At 42.5% G+C, this 17,935-nt stretch overlaps 1 protein-coding gene across 1 annotated transcript in view; it reads left to right on the top strand.

The window, feature by feature from the left end:
- Window positions 1-17,935, top strand: part of ryr3 (ryanodine receptor 3) — a 105,366-nt gene that overhangs the window by 29,856 nt on the left and 57,575 nt on the right. Inside the window, exons 8-23 of the mRNA XM_070544054.1 lie at window positions 86-185; window positions 291-384; window positions 933-1,007; window positions 2,312-2,468; window positions 3,547-3,711; window positions 6,114-6,235; window positions 6,318-6,498; window positions 6,782-6,917; window positions 9,073-9,168; window positions 9,290-9,408; window positions 9,772-9,905; window positions 10,001-10,242; window positions 13,758-13,950; window positions 14,033-14,249; window positions 14,385-14,489; window positions 16,066-16,169. Coding sequence (XP_070400155.1) covers window positions 86-185; window positions 291-384; window positions 933-1,007; window positions 2,312-2,468; window positions 3,547-3,711; window positions 6,114-6,235; window positions 6,318-6,498; window positions 6,782-6,917; window positions 9,073-9,168; window positions 9,290-9,408; window positions 9,772-9,905; window positions 10,001-10,242; window positions 13,758-13,950; window positions 14,033-14,249; window positions 14,385-14,489; window positions 16,066-16,169 — 2,240 coding nt within the window. The remainder of the gene's footprint in view (window positions 1-85; window positions 186-290; window positions 385-932; window positions 1,008-2,311; window positions 2,469-3,546; window positions 3,712-6,113; window positions 6,236-6,317; window positions 6,499-6,781; window positions 6,918-9,072; window positions 9,169-9,289; window positions 9,409-9,771; window positions 9,906-10,000; window positions 10,243-13,757; window positions 13,951-14,032; window positions 14,250-14,384; window positions 14,490-16,065; window positions 16,170-17,935) is intronic.

Genomic DNA, 17,935 nt, shown 5'->3' with positions numbered 1-17,935 from the left:
CTCTTCAAACATCCTTCAAAGGAATCCCTACCTCTGGCGTCGAGGTGAAAAATAAAATTTTGTTCCACTTGCTTTTGTTTTCCAGCATCTTTCCAACTCTAATGGCAACATTCAAGTGGATGCCTCCTTCATGCAGACTCTGTGGAACGTCCAGCCGACCTGTTCTTCAAGCAACATGGCCGTAGGTGGGCACCAACTAAAAGGCTGCAACAGAAACTCAAGTTTTTGCAAGACTGCATTAGAAATGCAGTGAAATAACTAAGGAACTAACGTTTTAGTTTGTTTTTAAGGGTATCTAATTGGTGGACATGTGATGCGTCTCTGCCACGGTCACGATGAGAGTCTGACCATCCCTGGAGCCGACAAGAGTGAAGACGAGCAGAGGTTGGTCTTAGCTGTTTGATCAAGATTCCCCTGAAACGTATTTAGTTAAAGAGCAAGCCACCCCCTACCAGATTCTTACTCCGCTCCCACTTCCTGTTTGAAAAATGCAACAAATGCTGTCGTCTAGAAGACCGAGAGGGCGGAGCCGCTAACAAATACACACAAACAGGCTTACAACGACATTGTGACATCATATGGTACCAGCTAATGTTCTAGGGTACCTCTTAGCCAATAGCGATGGCAGATTTAAATTCAAACGGCACAACACTGACAGTTTTAGGCAGGAAATTTTAATTTGAACTAAAGTGCACTAAAGTGGTAAACTATTGACCACACGTGTCTGCAGCATGATTAGACACACATTTATGTAGTTTATTAGAAAAAAAATGTTGATTTGGGGGTGACTTGCTCTTTAATAATTTTCCTTATGCTGTTTAAATTATTAAACTGAGGAAAGTAGCATTTTCAACTGAACAAATAATGAAGTGTTCTGCATTTTCTATGACTTAAGAAACTGAAATAAGACATTTTCTCACTTGTGTTGACAGAATAGTGAATTATGAGGCGGGTAAAGGAGCGTCTAAAGCCCGTTCTCTGTGGAGACTGGAACCTCTCAGGATCAGGTAAAACAAAATCAGATCACTGAGTTAAAGCAAAGTTGTAAGATCTGTGGATTATTTATAGTCTCTCCTCCCTACGTCCTCTGCTGTCACTAGCACTTAGCTGCTAAAGTCCAAGAGGGTTCTGTTTACTGTTCTTCCAGTTGACTTTGATAAGGCACAAGTTCACCTGTTAAAGGGATACTTCAGATCTTTAGATGTATGTTTCATTGGAAGTACATTTATATTTTACCAGCTGTTGCGGACGTCATTGTTCAACAAAACTTTATAAACCTTTACATTGCTGAGAACTTTGTTTTTTATTGTTAGCAACACGTTGTCATGGTTATTTGCAGCTGAAGATAGATTTGAGTCTGCATTTCATCACTTTAATAGCTACAAAAACCATTTAATGTGGATTTCTCTGTGAATAAACACAAAAACCTGTTTAACTCATTCGCTGCCAGCGTTTCTCATAGTTTTTACTGTTTTTTTGAGTCACAGAACGTTGCGCGCTAGGATGATGTCGACGCCAAAACAACTAAAACAAAGAGGAGACACACCTCTTACATCAGGAAGAATCCGCGCGTTTCGAGCGTTATCCGTTCTTTCATAATCCGTTGTTGAATTGTGATTGGCAGAAGCTTTTCCGGTTCGCGTCTCACTTTTTTTACAGCAGCGGCCCAAAACGATCTCCTAACACACGGATGTTCTTCTTCCTGATCATGTGACGTGTGACGTATGCGGATGGAGATCGGCTTTAGAGCTGAGATGTTTGTTCTCATGGTGCGGGGCTCGTTCTGATGCCCACGCAGTAAAAACATGCAAATGACGACTTTAGTCGTCATTGGCAGTGAACGAGTTAAGAGAGCTTAGTTATTTTTTTTAAGGTTGCTTTTCTGATTTGTTGTATTTTTTCTTAAGTTATTTCCTCAAACATGTAGAAATTCACTTAATTCTTGCTTTTTGCTGAAGTGCTGGTCTTACAATACCAATGTAGGGCTCAACGTACAGAAGCTAGGCTTGAATTGGAGAGGATTCATCAACAATGGATCATTTAAACAACTTTGTAAAATTTCATTTTCACAGGGATAAAATGTGATCCTAGAGCTGTGTTATGAACAGTTTTTCGTCCTTTAATTGTTTTTCTCCTGGCCAAATGAAAGACAGTATAAAAGTAATATAATAAAGGAACGTTTGGGATTTATCGCTGTAAGCCCTGAGGGGGTTGGGTGTGCCTCTGGAGGTGGAGAGACGTCTGCAGACAATTTGTAAAAAGAAAACAGCATCCAGTCTTATTTTATTAACACTAATATCTTTGTGCTTAGCTGGAGCGGAAGCCACATTCGATGGGGTCAGCCTTTCCGTCTACGCCATCTCTCCACTGGCCATTACCTGGCCTTGACTGAAGACCGTGGACTGGTCCTGCAGGACCGAGAGAAGTCCGACACCAAGGCCACTTCTTTCTGCTTTAAGTCTGCTAAGGTCAGCGCTCTGATTCCCCAACAGGATGATTTATTTACCTTTGTTACTATCTCTGTTGTACCCTTTGAGTTTACCTTGTTTCCAGCTGCCCGTAATGTTCCTGCCGATAGATGTTCTTTGCTAATTAGCCTCATTAAAAGAAGAATGAAAATGATCCTCCACTGACGCTGTTATCGCTGATCCCCAGGCATGTCTGGAAGCCGCCATAATTTGACCTTTTTACTGTCGCTGAGAAAACGGCGCCATAAATGTTAGAACAATCAATCACCTTGTTGGAACTACACAGAGAGAAATGTGCCTCCCTCGCTGCATTAGGAGTTATTGAGATGCGTTCAGGTGTCTTTGTCCATTTTAGCTCATTTATTTCCTCTCACTTCCTCCGCAGCCGCCGTGCTGAACGGTTTTGACAGTCTCGTTGTGATAGTTTGTATTCCAGAAACGTTTTTATGCCTCAGAATTACCCCGACGAGCTCACTCTGCACTTACTGAGGATTCCCTGACCTATGAGCTTGTAATATCTCTTCTAGATGACTACAGAGGAATTGGATCTAACTTCTCTCCTTATTTATGTCTCGTTGTTGCAAAGTGTTAGTTTTGGAAGCAATCTCCTCCTGTCCAGGGCACACGGGTGCTATGAGTCACCTTCACGCAGGACTATTTTCTCCGTTGATATCCCTTTATCTGAGGTTTGCACAGCTCTCCTGATTTATTTTACCCCCGACAACAGAGCTGGACTTGAGGAATCACTGAGAACTTGTGCTTGGTTTAAACAATCCTTCTATCTTGCTGCACCTCCCTGTAACTCAGTCGTTCAGTCTGTATTCATGAAGGTCAGCGCCTCACCATGTTGAACATTGTCATTAATATGTTCCCTGCTACTTCCTGTCCACAGCAGTAAATTGAATCATTTCATCTCAGCTCTGCCGGAAAGTCGCGGAGCTAATGAGGCCAGCGCCAACCGGCCTCTCTGATTGCCATCTAATCTCAATCTCTCTTCATATTCATTACAAATCCTGTCATATTTCTGCTCCTGTGTTCATTTTAAAGGATTTAATGTGAGTTTATTTAAATACAACAGGAAAAGGGAGACTCTGGTGCAAAGAGGGACATTGACGGCATGGGAGTCCCAGAGATCAAGTATGGAGACTCCGTCTGCTTCGTCATGCACGTGGCGACGGGACTGTGGCTTTCTTACCTGGCACCCGACGCTAAATCATCCCGTCTTGGTCCCCTGAAAAGAAGGGTAAGGTTGCTTGTCTCACTGGAATGAGTCAACGTTTGACAAAAGTGTTGATTACATTATTATATATTATAATAATATTATTATATTAATAGTTTAAACCTCCCACTGTCTTCATGGGTGACCCCGTCAGTAAAATTGAGCAGGGTTGATGGTTTATCCCTTGGGTCCATGTGGCAGGGGTGAGGAGTGAGCGCCAACTCACCCCTGCCACGTGGACCTCAAGGGATAAACCATCAGTCCAGCTCAATGGTCAATTTTACTGGCGGGGTCACCCATGAAGACAGTGGGAGGGTTAAACCAAAGTAAAGGATCAGGCAGGCTCAGAATAGATTAGAGTTGGATTTGAATGAACACTAGGAGTTTACAATCCATCACTCATTATTTTAAAGAACTTCTTTGTAGTTTTAGCAGAATCGTTTCCTTCTGCAGCAAAAAGAAACTTGTTGATTTGCAGTTATGAAAAATAATTGCTAAGATAAACAACAATTGTGCAAAACTGCTAAGCGGTTTGCTTAGTTGTATTTTGGCCGGCATTTCTTTTCACTTTCACACTCTCAAAACTATATCAAGATGGTCAGACCCTCAAGATGATGATGATTATGATGATGACGATGACGATGATGATGATGATGATGATTGTGGTGACCTTGTTGATTCAGATTCTTTAAACATGTTCAAGATTCCGGTGACCTCCAACAGTCACAATCCAGTGACATCTTTGTTTAATTTTTGCCAAAAAAGGCGACAAAAGTGTAAATTTACGGTTGAAACGTCATCCATAATAGCTTTTCTTTTATTCTAGAAGTAAACCAGTATTTATTTTACTAATAAATGTATTCAAAATTTAAATGTGATAATTCTTAGAATAAATTGTTAAATTCAGATGAGTTAATAAACCTCAACATCGTAAACCTTGTATAAAACCAGACTAGTGGCTCGTGGACATTTAAATACAACCCTCACTCAGTCAAAGACTTATTTCCCTCCTGACTTTACTCAGACGTTTTCTTGCTGAGTCATGATGAGGCAGTAGGAGCATTTACACGTGATAACGATCGTGTGTGCGTGTGGAGGATGACGTGGCACATGAATGAATGACACTATAGTCAGTGACTCGATGCGACCTGCTGGTTTCCTCATATAGGAAACTTTTTAGTGATCGGCTTAATGAACTGACCTGTAATGGAGTGTTTACTGTGTGAAGGTCCTTGAGACGACTCTTGTCGTGATTTGACGCTTTATAAATAAACTGAATTGAATTGAATGCTGTTCATCACTGGGTCATCATCCAGAAATGCCACCTTGTGATGTAGTCAGCAGGCGCCCACAGCGTTGGCAGGAGGCCAGCCATGTTGGAGGTGACGGTCAGTTTACACTTTAATCCTCCCTCCCCCTTGACTGTTCTGGATTAAGCTGTTGGATTTCTGAGACCGAAACATTGAGCTTTCACTGGATGCCAGACTCTTCTCGATCCATTTCATGCTTTTTTTTTTTAAGTTTGTGTATGAAAACATGATACTATAGTAATTCTTACAGTAACTTAAAAGAATAATAAACGGGTGTTGGCATTTTCATTTCAGTGCTACTAACTCATTCACTGCCATTGACGATTAAAGTCATCATTTGCATTTTTTTACTGTGTGGGCGTCGGAACGAGCCCCCGCACCGTGAGAACAAACATCTCAGCTCTAAAGCCGATCTTCATCCGCATACATCGCACGTCACGTGATCGGGAAGCAGAACATCCATGTGTTAGGAAATCGTTTTGGGCCGCTGCTGTAAAAAAAAGTGAGGCGCGAACTGGAAAAGCTTCTTCCGATCACAATTCAACAACGGATTATGAAAGAACGGATAACGCTCGAAACGTGCAGATTCTTCCTGATGTAAGAGGTGAGTCTCCACTTTGTTTTGGTTGTTTTGGCGTCGACATCATCCTAGCGTGCAACGTTCTGTGGCTCTTAAAAAACAGTAAAAACGGTGAGAAATGCTGGCAGCGAATGAGTTAATGCATGTGGAGAATAAAACAGAACCTAGATGTGAGCCTTGGGGGACTCCATATCCATCTGCACAACCACCCTGCGGCCAAACCTCTCAAACCAGCATCACAGAGTCTGTTTATGTGACTCATCTCTTGATTTATTGCAGGGGTGGGCAACTCCAATCGCCGAGGGCAGCTATCCAGCATGTTTGAGTTTTTTCCCTGTTCCAACACACTTAATTCAATGGTTGAATCACCTGTTCACCAGGTTGTCAAGCTATGTAGAAAACCTTTAATCACCTGCTGATTAAAATCAGCTGTGTTAAAAGAGGAAAGCAACTGAAACATGGTGGAAAGCGGACCTGAAGGACCTGGATGGGCCACCCCTGATGTATTCATGCTGCTTTTGTTTGACCTTGCTCAGGCCTGCCTTCACTCCGAGGGCCACATGGATGATGGACTCATCCTCCAGCGCTGTCAGCATGAAGAGTCTCGGGCTGCTCGCATTATCCGAAACACCACATTCCTCTTCAAAAATTTCATCAAGTAAGAAATATTTCCAAAGAACAATTCCTCTTCGAAATCATTAAAACACTAACATTGTATGTCCTGAATCATTGAATTTCAGCGCTTTGGACATCGCTGCAGTCGGTGAGAGTAACGAGGTGTCCGGGTACGTGGAAGAAGTGCTGCAGACGCTGAACGATCTGATAGAGTACTTCAAGCAGCCCGATTCGGAGCTGGAGCACGAGGAGAAACAGTGTCTGCTCCGGTCACTCATCAAACGTCAAGACCTCTTCAAGGAGGAGGTAACCTCTAAGCAAACGTATCCCGCTAGGTTGGGAATGAATGCCAAGTTAATGTAAATCAGTTGAAAGTTCCACCCATCTTTGTCCAAATTGCTTCGACAAACTAATAATTTAAAGTCTAAACTGAAGTAAGTCTAAATTACATGGAATCATAAAAAACTGGAATGCTTGCACCATCTTTGAGGTATTTACTACCCTAACTGCACAGATTCATAGAAGAGCTGCCCATAGCTAAAGTTTTCACCATTTGACTCCAAATCTGCGTGTATATAAATATCGCCAGGGTATGCTGAGCCTCCTGTCCAAATGCATTGACCGGATGAACCTGTATAACAGTGCAGCCCATTTTGGAGAAATGGCCGGGGAGGAAGCTGGTGCAGCCTGGAAGGACATTCTCAACCTCCTCTATGAACTCCTGGGTGAGTGAGTGATGGATCGCATCAAATACCTTCTGTCAGCAGCTGTTCAGTCTGAGGAGACATGCAGTATTAATCTCCCCCCCGTGTCTTCACTGAATCCATACGCTCTCTGCACTCTTCACCTTTTGTTTTGCCTCTGCTGCCTGTCTTAGCTTCCTTGTTGTTTTCTTCACGCGTTATTTAAAGTTCTCTACAGGTGTTTCTTCATATTTTTCAGATTTGTTTCTCTATTGCACTGTGCCCTGCCTTCAATCTGTCTTTCTCTGAGGTATTATAAATTATTGATCAGGATATGAGAAGAAAAGGTGGCACCATTAGCAGAATGCCAGTCACCACTGTCGGTGACAATATCCCATGTTTCAGGGTTTACAGTCGGTCATAAATTCTCAATCTTCAACTCTGAGAAGCTTTTTTTTCTTTCCTTTATTCAGTTTTTGGGTCATTTGTTTTCCTGCCACTGATGCATTCTCATCAACACCTCCTCAGCTCACTTTGTCTACCCTAAATGAATCTCTCCGGCATGTACGCTCACAGAAACACACACAGTGCCCCATGTACGCTCACAGAAACACACACAGTGCCCCATGTACGCTCACAGAAACACACACAGTGCCCCCGCCGACACTAGAGGGTTTCAGTTCTCCTTTCTCAGTGAGGTCACCACCAAGGATACAGAGGGCAGCACGAGGAGGCAGCATCTGGATGATGGATGGTTCAGGGAAACTTAGCCAGAAAAGGAAATACTCCTTCCTTATGTGGAAAATAACACAGTTAATCACAGGGATGTAAAATAGTATTGATACTTGCCTTTTAAGAAAACATTTAAACAGTTACTGAAGAATAAAACAAAATGAGAAAATAACTTTTCCGCTAGGCCTAATACATGTTTAATTTAAAGTAACTCTGAATAAGTTTTCTGCTTCTTCCTCCTGCTGATTTAAGGTGGAATTACAACTGTCGTAAACAACGAGCTAATGCTAACATGAGCTAAATGATACTAAAATGAACCACAAAGTACAAAGAGCCACTCTGTTGTCCAGTAGCAACAAAGCCAGGTCACCATCATTTTGTGATTTTTCTAGCCTCCTGTAGCTCCCTCAAACTAGCGTAGGCTGCGCCGATGTTCATTCTGGTTTTAGCTCTTTGCTTAGCCTCCAAACACATTACTCTCTTACTTTTACTTTCAGGCTCTGCCATGAAAGGAGGAGTTTAAGTATCTCGGGGTCTTGTTCACGAGTGAAGGAAAACTGGAGAGTGAGATTGATAGGCAGATTGGTGCTGCGTCTGCAGTGATGCGGGCGTTGTACCGGTCTGTCGTGGTGAAGAGAGAGCTGAGTCAGAAGGTGAAGCTCTCGATTTACCGGTCGATCTACGTTCCTACCCTCACCTATAGTCATGAGCTTTGGGTAGTGACCGAAAGAACGAGATCGCGGATACAAGCGGCCGAAATGAGTTTTCTCCGAAGAGTTGCTGGGCTCTCCCTTAGAGATAGGGTGAGAAGCTCGGTCATCCGGGAGGGGCCCGCCTGACCTGGCCCGCAGGCCGCCTATTGAGTACCGCTGCTTTATACTGTATTAGCGACCAGCACAGTAAACAGCTATTTCCATAAAGCAGGTAGACTAGACACCTACCGCTAAACTGTTAAGACCAGTTTCTGGTCAGCAGAAGGTTGCATAGTGTTGCCCAGTGTGAAGTTTAAGGCTCAAGAAGCACTGAAACCAGTTTGAAAGCAATAGCTTAAAGTTTTAAAATCTCTGCAGTCGCACTTAAAAGTCTGAAGTATGTGTAACCCTCCTGGATTAATATTTTCATGGTGTTTACTTGTTTGGCTCAGTTCATGTGTTCATATTGAGTTATGCATCTCCTGAAGAGTTTTGCACGCACGTCAGTTACTCGTTTGGTACAAAATGCTGTTAAAATGATTCAGGGACACTCAGTGGAGTAAAATGAGAGTGTTCACACGGGGGCCGAGGAGGTGGAACACAACAACAAACAAACATGGACGTCTGAGCTTCCAGCTTTGCATAGACTTTACGGTTTTTCTGTGCCGTGTACCACACAACTTTTCATATCTTTTGCCAGAACGGGGGGACCTTCCCACATATGGCAGAGATGATTTTCTGAGTGTAATTGAATTTTTGCTTCTTTCTTCTAGCTGCACTGATTCGTGGAAACAGGAACAACTGCACCCAATTTTCCCGGAAATTAGACTGGCTGGTCAGCAAACTGGAGCGGCTGGAGTCATCATCAGGTGTTGTGGGAAATATTTGTCCTCCTGCTCCTCAAAGGAAAACTCAGAAAAGCGCCTAAATGTGATTATCTTTTTATAAATGTGAAGATCTGCTCAGGTTGTTTTTAATTATGTCCTGCAGGAATCCTGGAAGTCCTCCACTGCATCTTGGTGGAAAGCCCGGAGGCCCTGAACATCATTCAGAGAGGACACATTAAATCCATCATCTCTCTGCTCTACAAGCATGGACGCAACCACAAGGTGGGCAGAAATGAAAAAATACAGGATGTTTGGGATCTGTTTTTGAAAAAGATCAATTTGCACAGATCTGAACTGGATGTCTGACACTCCAGCCATGTGTGTTACACGCGGTATTTAAATACTCTCCTGATATTCATGCTGTAAGTTGTCACAGGCGTTTAATGGGCCTTCTCGTAAACAACAGCTGCAGATCATGAGTGGCAGGTTGAGCGCTGGTGTCCTGCTGACGTTAGAGCTCTTTATGCAGATGCTGCTTGCACTGCGGTTTACAGCTAATCTGAACAGTACAGTTTAACATTAAACTGTAAACTGCATTCATTTATAGAAGAGAAAAAGTAACCCAGTTAAAATGTCTGCTTTTAGATTCTGGATGTTCTCTGCTCCCTTTGTGTTTGCAATGGGGTGGCAGTGAGAGCCAATCAGAATCTGATCTGTGACAACCTGCTTCCTAAAAGGGACCTGTTGCTCCAGACCCGCCTGGTTAACGATGTTCAGAGGTCAGGGACACGTGCATATCCCATATCCTGAATTTGTTCTTGGATTAATCAATTCTGCTTTGCATGATGCACCTTTTTAACTGTTTTCACTCCAGTATGAGACCCAACATCTTCCTGGGCATCGCTGAAGGCTCGGCTCAGTATAAGAAGTGGTACTTTGAGCTGGTCATCGATCAAGTGGACCACTTTGTGACCGGAGAGCCGACCCACCTGAGAGTCGGTTGGGCCAACACTAAAGGCTACGCTCCGTACCCTGGTGGAGGAGAGGGGTGGGGAGGCAACGGCGTGGGCGATGATCTGTACTCCTACAGCTTCGATGGACTTCATCTCTGGTCAGGTTGGTGTCTCTGCTTGATGCCTTCGGGATAGCTCGGGAAGTAAGCTAACACTATTTGCTGGACCAGGTATGAATTGGCTTTTGTCGGTGTAGACGGTATGGCATAAATATATGTATTATATATATATATATATATATGGAGTATTTTTTAAACTGATTAGCCACTGAAAAATGTAACAGTGCTATTGCCGACAAACCAGTCTTTGGATAGTCTCCAGGTAAAAAGCGGCAGGTGTTTCACAGCATCAACGTTTGGGTCAGCGAGTTCAGCTTTTATTCTGAAGGAACCGTTGTTTTGTTGATAACGACAGGATTTCCCAGCTTGGCAGTTCTCAGCTTAAAAGTAAAAAGTACAGATGGCCGGTCCGTACTCCACTTAGCAATGATGAACTTCAGGGGATCTTGAGAGCTGGCTGAATACTGAACTCAAAATGGCGTTGTTTTGACTTATTAATCTTGATGTTTACGATTCTGGACGAATCACAGCTGACAGATTAAATAAACACCACAGAGACTCTGCCATGCTTCAGAGTGAAGGTTCTGATTGGATTTGCGACCGGAATGTGTCATGATCAGTGTTGGGAGTAACGCCGTTTAAATATAACGGCGTTACTAAAGGCGTTCTTTTATAGGTAATGGAATAATCTAATTAATTACTTTTCCCACTGTTGCAACACCGTTAACGTTACTGGGGACGGAAGGTTGTGCGTTACTATGTGCTTGTCGAACATTGAGCAACAGTGTGAGGCTTTCTGACCGCCACACTTCAGCTGCAGCCAGGGAGAGAGAGGTGTCGGTAACGCACTTACAAACACGATGATGATTGGCCGGGTGGGCGGAGACCCTCACGGTCTCAGTCGCTGCCTGCTGTAAACACAACAGAGCAGTGATGGGAATAACGCCATTTAAAATAACCGCGTTAATAAAAAATATTTCTTTCTGTAACGAGCAAACTAATTAATTACCGTCTTCTTTTATCAAAACGTCGTTTCTGTTCTGATAAGGAAATGTGTGCGTTAAGCAGCGCGGTGTGTTGAAGCTGTCATCAACTGATCAGGAGCTAAAGAGGTAGATGTTTTCATCCAAGAGCATCACGGCCCGTGAAGAACGAGGAAGACGTGATGAATAGTCTACGGCTGCAGACCCCCCGCAGATTCATTGCTGCAGCAGCGAATCTGCGGGTCTGCAGCCGTGCCCTTCTTGGCGTGACAGCGGGACGTCCCGAAGGTCCGCTCACCTGTTCACCGCTCAGACGTCCTGATCTTCTACCTTCCTAGATCATTCAGCTGTAACCTGTTCCTGATCATGTCTTTAGTCCCGCTGTAACACTGATGCATCAGTCTCAAACGACATGGAGCTCAGGTATTATCAGAACTACCTGTGTGTGTTTACCACCCAGCTTCATCTCTTCTGTGGTTGGGTCTGACCCAAGTTAGTAAATGTAAGTCCTCCATCAGGCTTGTGCCTCTTCTAGTGTCATTTTAAAGGATTTTATTTATTTATTTAACCATTACTAGATTAGCAGCAACAGAAATGCTGCTAAAACACATAATTATGTGAAGCTGGAAAAATTAGAATACTGTGCAAACTTACATTCATTTCTGTAATTTAACTAGACTGAGAGACCATTTAAAGGCACGGGAACCTTTACAGGTGTTTCTATTTGCAATTTTAAATTTTAGCTGATTGGGGTCTTGTTAAATATCACACAGACACCTTTTAATAGTCTAGATAAGTGTAATGTTCCTGTTAGTAGGTCCTCCTGTTAAGTGCTTATTTATTTAAATTATTCAGGTTTATAAAAAGCATTTGGACATACATTTTATTATGTTCCAGTCATCAGTCATTTATATTTTACTATTGTAGTAATTCTTGCATGCTTTCAAAAAAAAGTAACTAAGTAGTTATTTTTCTTGGTAATTAGTTACTTTTATAATCTTGTAACTCAGTTAGTAACTGAGTTACTTTTTTGACAAAGTAATCAGTAACTATAACTAATTACTTTTTTAAAGTAACGTTCCCAACACTGGTCATGATTATTTATCTTTTGTGTATCAGCTGACTAGTGGCTAGAATACGTCATTTCCTTATTAAACATTAATCATAACATTTTGATTTCACAGATCGGTCACATGGTTATTATTGACTAACAGTTGTTTTGATTAGCTTTATTAAAATAGAATTCTTTGATTAATTAAAAGAAAAGAGTTCATTCTTCGTTCTTCTGTCTTCGCTGCTGGAATGGAAACAGATTAGAATTGAATGCATGACCTTGAGGCTGTTTCATGCACACTGACACTGTGTCAAACAGAACAGCTGTTAGAGGGGAGAAATGGCTCCTTCATCATGTTACACCTTGTTAAAATGGAGCGCTAACAGAATAATACTAGCTGTAGCCAATAATTAGCTGCCTTATGCTAACAGGAGCTAGTAATGCTAGCATATTGCTGCATACATCCTACACATACTCATCTTGTTAACCTAATCAGGGTATAAACAGCAGCTAAATGCTAAATCACAGTCACAGATTAAAGCTGTCTTCAGCGGTACTTGTTTTATGAACACCCTAAGTGATCAGGCTCAGAGTGTGTCACGTTTAAATTGGTCCGGGTGGAAACAGTTCTGTGGAATGGGGCGATTCTATACTTATTTATTTTATACATCCAAATCTGTGCAAACATAATCTCAGGGCATTTTAATACATTTATGACAAAATAAATAAAATAAAAGTTAATGATAAAAAATTATTTTAACGGTAAAGTCCCATTAGTCATCATCACAGACTGGTGAAATTGCTTCTCTGCATTTGAGCCATCCCCATGGAGAGCGGTGAGCTGCAGCAGTGGCTGCGCTCGGGAACTATTCTTTAAATGTAACCTGGTCTGTTTGAATCAAAACAAAATCCTGTTTAACTGAATTCAGGAGTAAAACATCGTCTAGCTCAGGAGACCAGCTGACCTTTTTGTCTGTAGAGGAAAATATTTGAACATCTTAGTTTGTGGCTCTTGTATAATTCAACAGGCAAACCATGAATATATTTTAAACCAAAATGTACTTTGTAACGTTTTTACTAATGCAAACTGGCACCAGGTTGTTGCTGTGCGGTCATGTAATTCCAGGTTGGTTCATAAATAATGCCAGACCACAAGGCTGCTGTTTATACTGAAGGACAAACGGAGTAGAAATCTGGATTATTGAATTTTCCTGACATCTTCTGAAAAGCCACTCAGCATCTTAAATGAGTTTGGTGCACGTCTTCCATCAAACATGCGGCCGAGCCTGTAAGTGAGGTTCCAGCTGACTGCAGATGTCTTCTGCATCTTCATAATTTTATCTTTCACTTCCAAAGCCTCTAATCGATCCATCACTCCTCCGCATCCATTTTATGTCAGTCGTTTTCAGGCCTTCATCACCTGCCTCTCCTCTTGACACCGTCTCATCACCTCACTTATCATTCTGGCCTACATTTACTGTGACTTTGCAGCTGTAATTGACCCCCCCACTCTGTGGTCCAGGGCGAATCCCGAGGGCCGTGGCCTCCATTAACCAGCACCTGCTGAACTCAGACGATGTGGTGAGCTGCTGTCTGGATTTAGGAGCTCCTAGCATGTCCTTCAGGATCAACGGGCAGCCTGTGCAGGGCATGTTTGAGGACTTCAACACCGACGGATTCTTCTTCCCAGTCGTCAGCTTCTCTGCAGGAGTCAAGTACGTTCTTGGCAGCTTTACAACAAAAACAGAGCTGTGTCAAAGAAAAAGTGCTGATTTGTCCCACGTGCTTTGGTCTCAGAGTGCGTTTCCTGTTGGGAGGACGCCACGGCGATTTTAAGTTCCTGCCACCTGCCGGTTACTCTCCGTGCTACGAGGCACTCCTGCCAAAGGAGAAGATGCACGTGGAGCCTGTGAAGGAGTACAAACGGGACCACGATGGGGTCCGCGATCTGCTTGGAACCACCCAGTTCCTCTCTCAGGCCTCCTTCATTCCCACTCCTGTGGACACCAGCCAAGTGAGGGGCTTCCAAATCATTCAAGCTTTAAAAAACTGGTTCAAACCTCAAAGTTTTGCTGTTTGACTTCTTTTTAAAGATAAGGAAAGTTACTTTTACGTGTCAGAACACTTTGTTGTGTTTCTTCTGTTACAGATTGTTCTCCCTCCTCATCTGGAGAACATCCGCGACAAGTTGGCAGAAAACATCCACGAGCTCTGGGGGATGAACAAGATCGAACTGGGCTGGACTTACGGCAAGGTAAACCTGCTGCCGTCCTGCAGCTGTGGGGGGGCGGGGCCCCCTTAAACCTGCTACGGGTGGTTGACAACAGTGACTGATGGCGCCCAGCTTCAGCCATTAATCCTAAAATGACTCATTAACTTGAGGATTTCAGTCCTTTGAACTACAAGACCAGTTAATGTGCGGAGCTACAGTAACGAACATGTTCAAGGACTTTTATAAATGAGGGTACGTGCTGATGCTTTGGATTAAAACAAGGATAAATTAAATAACATAAGATGTGAAGTGGCATGAAGGTTGCGGGTTCAAATCCCGACTGGGCTGAGTTGACGTGTTCCCTCTGTGCATGCGTCCGGCTTCCTCCCGCAGACCAAAAACGTGCAGGTTTAGGTTAATGCAATCTGGATAAAAGCGTCTTCACAATGAATAAACATAAACAGGAAGCAGGATTTACAGAAGAATTCAGAGAAAAGCGGCTCCACAAGCAGAAAACTGTAGCAGAGACTCAGCTGTTTTATGGATTAAAACACACCCTCCACTTTGCTGAGGTAACTCATTTTAAGTGCAGACTCTCAATCTTGTTTAATCTTATTTAATGCATCAATAGAAAAACATTAGCTTGCAGCTTCTGGTCATCTTCACTCTGCCTTCATTAAAGTTCCTTCTGCTCATCTGAGGTCAGGTGGCAGCTGCAACAGAACCAGCTCCTCCTGAGGAGACCCTGGTCCAGACCCAGAGCTCCTTAGAGGGGAGGCCCAGGAACATCCTGGGATCCCTCAAGAGGAGTCACGGTCTTCTGTACATCTGACATCTATGTGTCTCTCGCTTATTATCTGGTTGGATTGAACTGCTTTTTGATAAACATCACATTTAAAAGTCAGATCAGTGAAGTTTTCTGTGTGTATTTTGCTCAGAAATGTTAAAGATTCTTTCATTTTAAAATCGGGTTATGTGAGTTGTTACCATTTATTACCGTTTGGCTGCTTTTTTTATTGCTGTGTGGATCTTTACTAAGTAGCAGCAGGTTTTCTTCTATTTGAAGGAATTTTTAGTTGCAGATTTTGAACAAAAACACTTTTCAGCTTCCGATTTAGTCTTTAATGTGCGTCTACATTTAGATCCTCTCTGATTAGAAAAGGATTCAGAAACCTAACCGTGCCTTTAAAGTCCTCGGGCTGAAGACATTTTCATCACTCTTTTCCTCATCATTTCACTCCCTCCCTCCATCTACTGCAGAACATCCCATCAGAAGTCTGATCACACGCGCTGTCTCTTCTGTCCTGCTGTGGTTATCACTGAATTATAATCCATTCAGCAAAATTAACCCTGCCAATAGTATGACTTTAATTATAACTGGGATAAAAGCTCCGATCAGGGGTTAATCCAGGTCATAAAGATGATCAAGAGCAACATTCAGCCACTAAACAGCAGAACAGTTTAGAAACTTGAAATAAACCAAGAGACAAAGCGGCAAAAGCTCCCAGGAACATCACACCAATGCTGAGCCGTACGTGGTGTCGACAGGCCTTTAAACCCGAGGAAAGAGCTGTGAGATGGAACGTTAATCCCAGATTCCTGTCTGCTCCCTCCTCAGGTCCGCGACGACAACAAGCGGCAGCATCCGTGCCTCGTGGATTTCACCAAGCTACCTGAAACCGAAAGGAGCTACAATCTTCAGATGTCCAGCGAAACGCTCAAGTACGGCTTAAATAATCCAATTACCCATTTAATGAACTGCTGCTGCAGCTTTCCTCCACACGCTGAGCAACAACAGATTAGGAATAGGATTAAAGCTGTGGTGGTAATGACTTTCATCTCCAGGGAGAGGTCCAGTATTGATTATTTTGGACATACTGGCTCAGAAAAACAACTGAAGCCGACTAACTGACTCATCTTACTATTCCAGCATTTGTTTTGGCTCAGTTATCGTCTACAGAGAGCTTCTGTTAGAATATGCAGTCTGTTCTTGGAGTACTGTTGCCCCACTGCCAGCACTCACTCACAGCTCTACGTTGCTGTATTGATTTAGATTTTTAAAGGTCTAATGAGCTGTGTTAACCCTTTAATGTGCACAGCATGAAAACTACAGTCAAAATGATATTTGGAGATTTTGAATGACTTGAAGCAACGGAGGCTATTTAAACTTGTACATAATTTAAACAGCAACACCGCAATAAACGTTAGGCTTTTCTTTAAATGTCACCATATTTAAAAAAATCTATTTTAGGTCAGCAGGTTTTTTTTCATTTTTCAGTTTCCTTCAGATATGTTTTTTTGCCACTCATGAAGAAAGAAAGCCCGTCACGTCACATTTGAAGTTATTGTTCATGGACACACCCATATTGGCTCGCCATGGCTGTTGTTGGTTTAGTGTCCAGGAAACAGTAGAGAACGTCTAGATCAGGGGTGTCAAATATGCGGCCCGTGGGCCGGATCCGGCCTGCAAACGGGTTAAGTCCGGCCCGCGAGATGGTTGTGTAAACTTTATTTTCATACTTTACAATGTAGAGTGAAAATAAACTTATCTTTGTGAGCAAGTTTCCTCTGTAATGAGTATAAATAAAACAAAGCTGCGCTCAAGGCTCACACAAGAACTTGAATCCCATCCTGAATTTGGCTGCCACTCAGGATGTGACTTCTGATATTGATGTGCTGGTGAAAGCTAAAAGATGTTAAGTAAAATGAGTCCAATACACTTTAAGTCAGGGGTGTCCAATCCTGGTCCTGGAGGGCTGGTAACCAGCAGGTTTTGTGGTTTTTCTGCTTCAACACGCTTGAGTAGCTGGTTGACTCACCTGTGCAGCAGCTCATCAGGCTCTGCAGAAGCCTGTTAATCACCTGCTGATTGAAATCAGGTGTGTTGAAGCAGGTTAAAACGAAAATGTGCTGGATACCAGCCCTCGAGGACCAGGATTGGACACCCCTGCTTTAAGTGCTGCATGAAACTGATCTAGCCATGTGATGTGTAAGCACTTTGAATCACTAAGGAATTTTTTTTAATTTATTGATTTTTTTTCTTCAAAATTTCAAGCACACTTCAGGTGTTGTACTTGTACTATTTTGGATACACTGTCCTCAGGCTCCAGCCTTGTTTTATATTGATTGCATTAAAACAAAGAAAACAATCTGAAGTTTTTTATTTTTTTTTTATTTACCCATCTGCCCCACTTGGGACTAGATTTCCCTCAATGTGGCCCCTGAGCTAAAATGAGTTTGACACCCCTGGTCTAGATGAAAAGAAGCTAACCGTTAGCATTAGCAACTCCACCACATGAGTTAGCGGTAGAGTTTCGATTCGATTTATTCAGTCAGAAATATAAAAATACAAAATATAATCATAAAACATAAAACATTACATTCAAAATGACTGAAAAAGGCTCAGGCAGAAGCAAAATGCTTATATTCATGCCTGTCCTTTTTATTATATTATAACATAATAATGTCCTTGTTAATATAATAATAAT

The sequence above is a fragment of the Nothobranchius furzeri genome, chromosome 2, assembly GCF_043380555.1.
Source record: "Nothobranchius furzeri strain GRZ-AD chromosome 2, NfurGRZ-RIMD1, whole genome shotgun sequence".
Lineage (NCBI taxonomy): Eukaryota > Metazoa > Chordata > Actinopteri > Cyprinodontiformes > Nothobranchiidae > Nothobranchius > Nothobranchius furzeri.
This window is presented reverse-complemented; position numbering and strand designations above follow the sequence as displayed.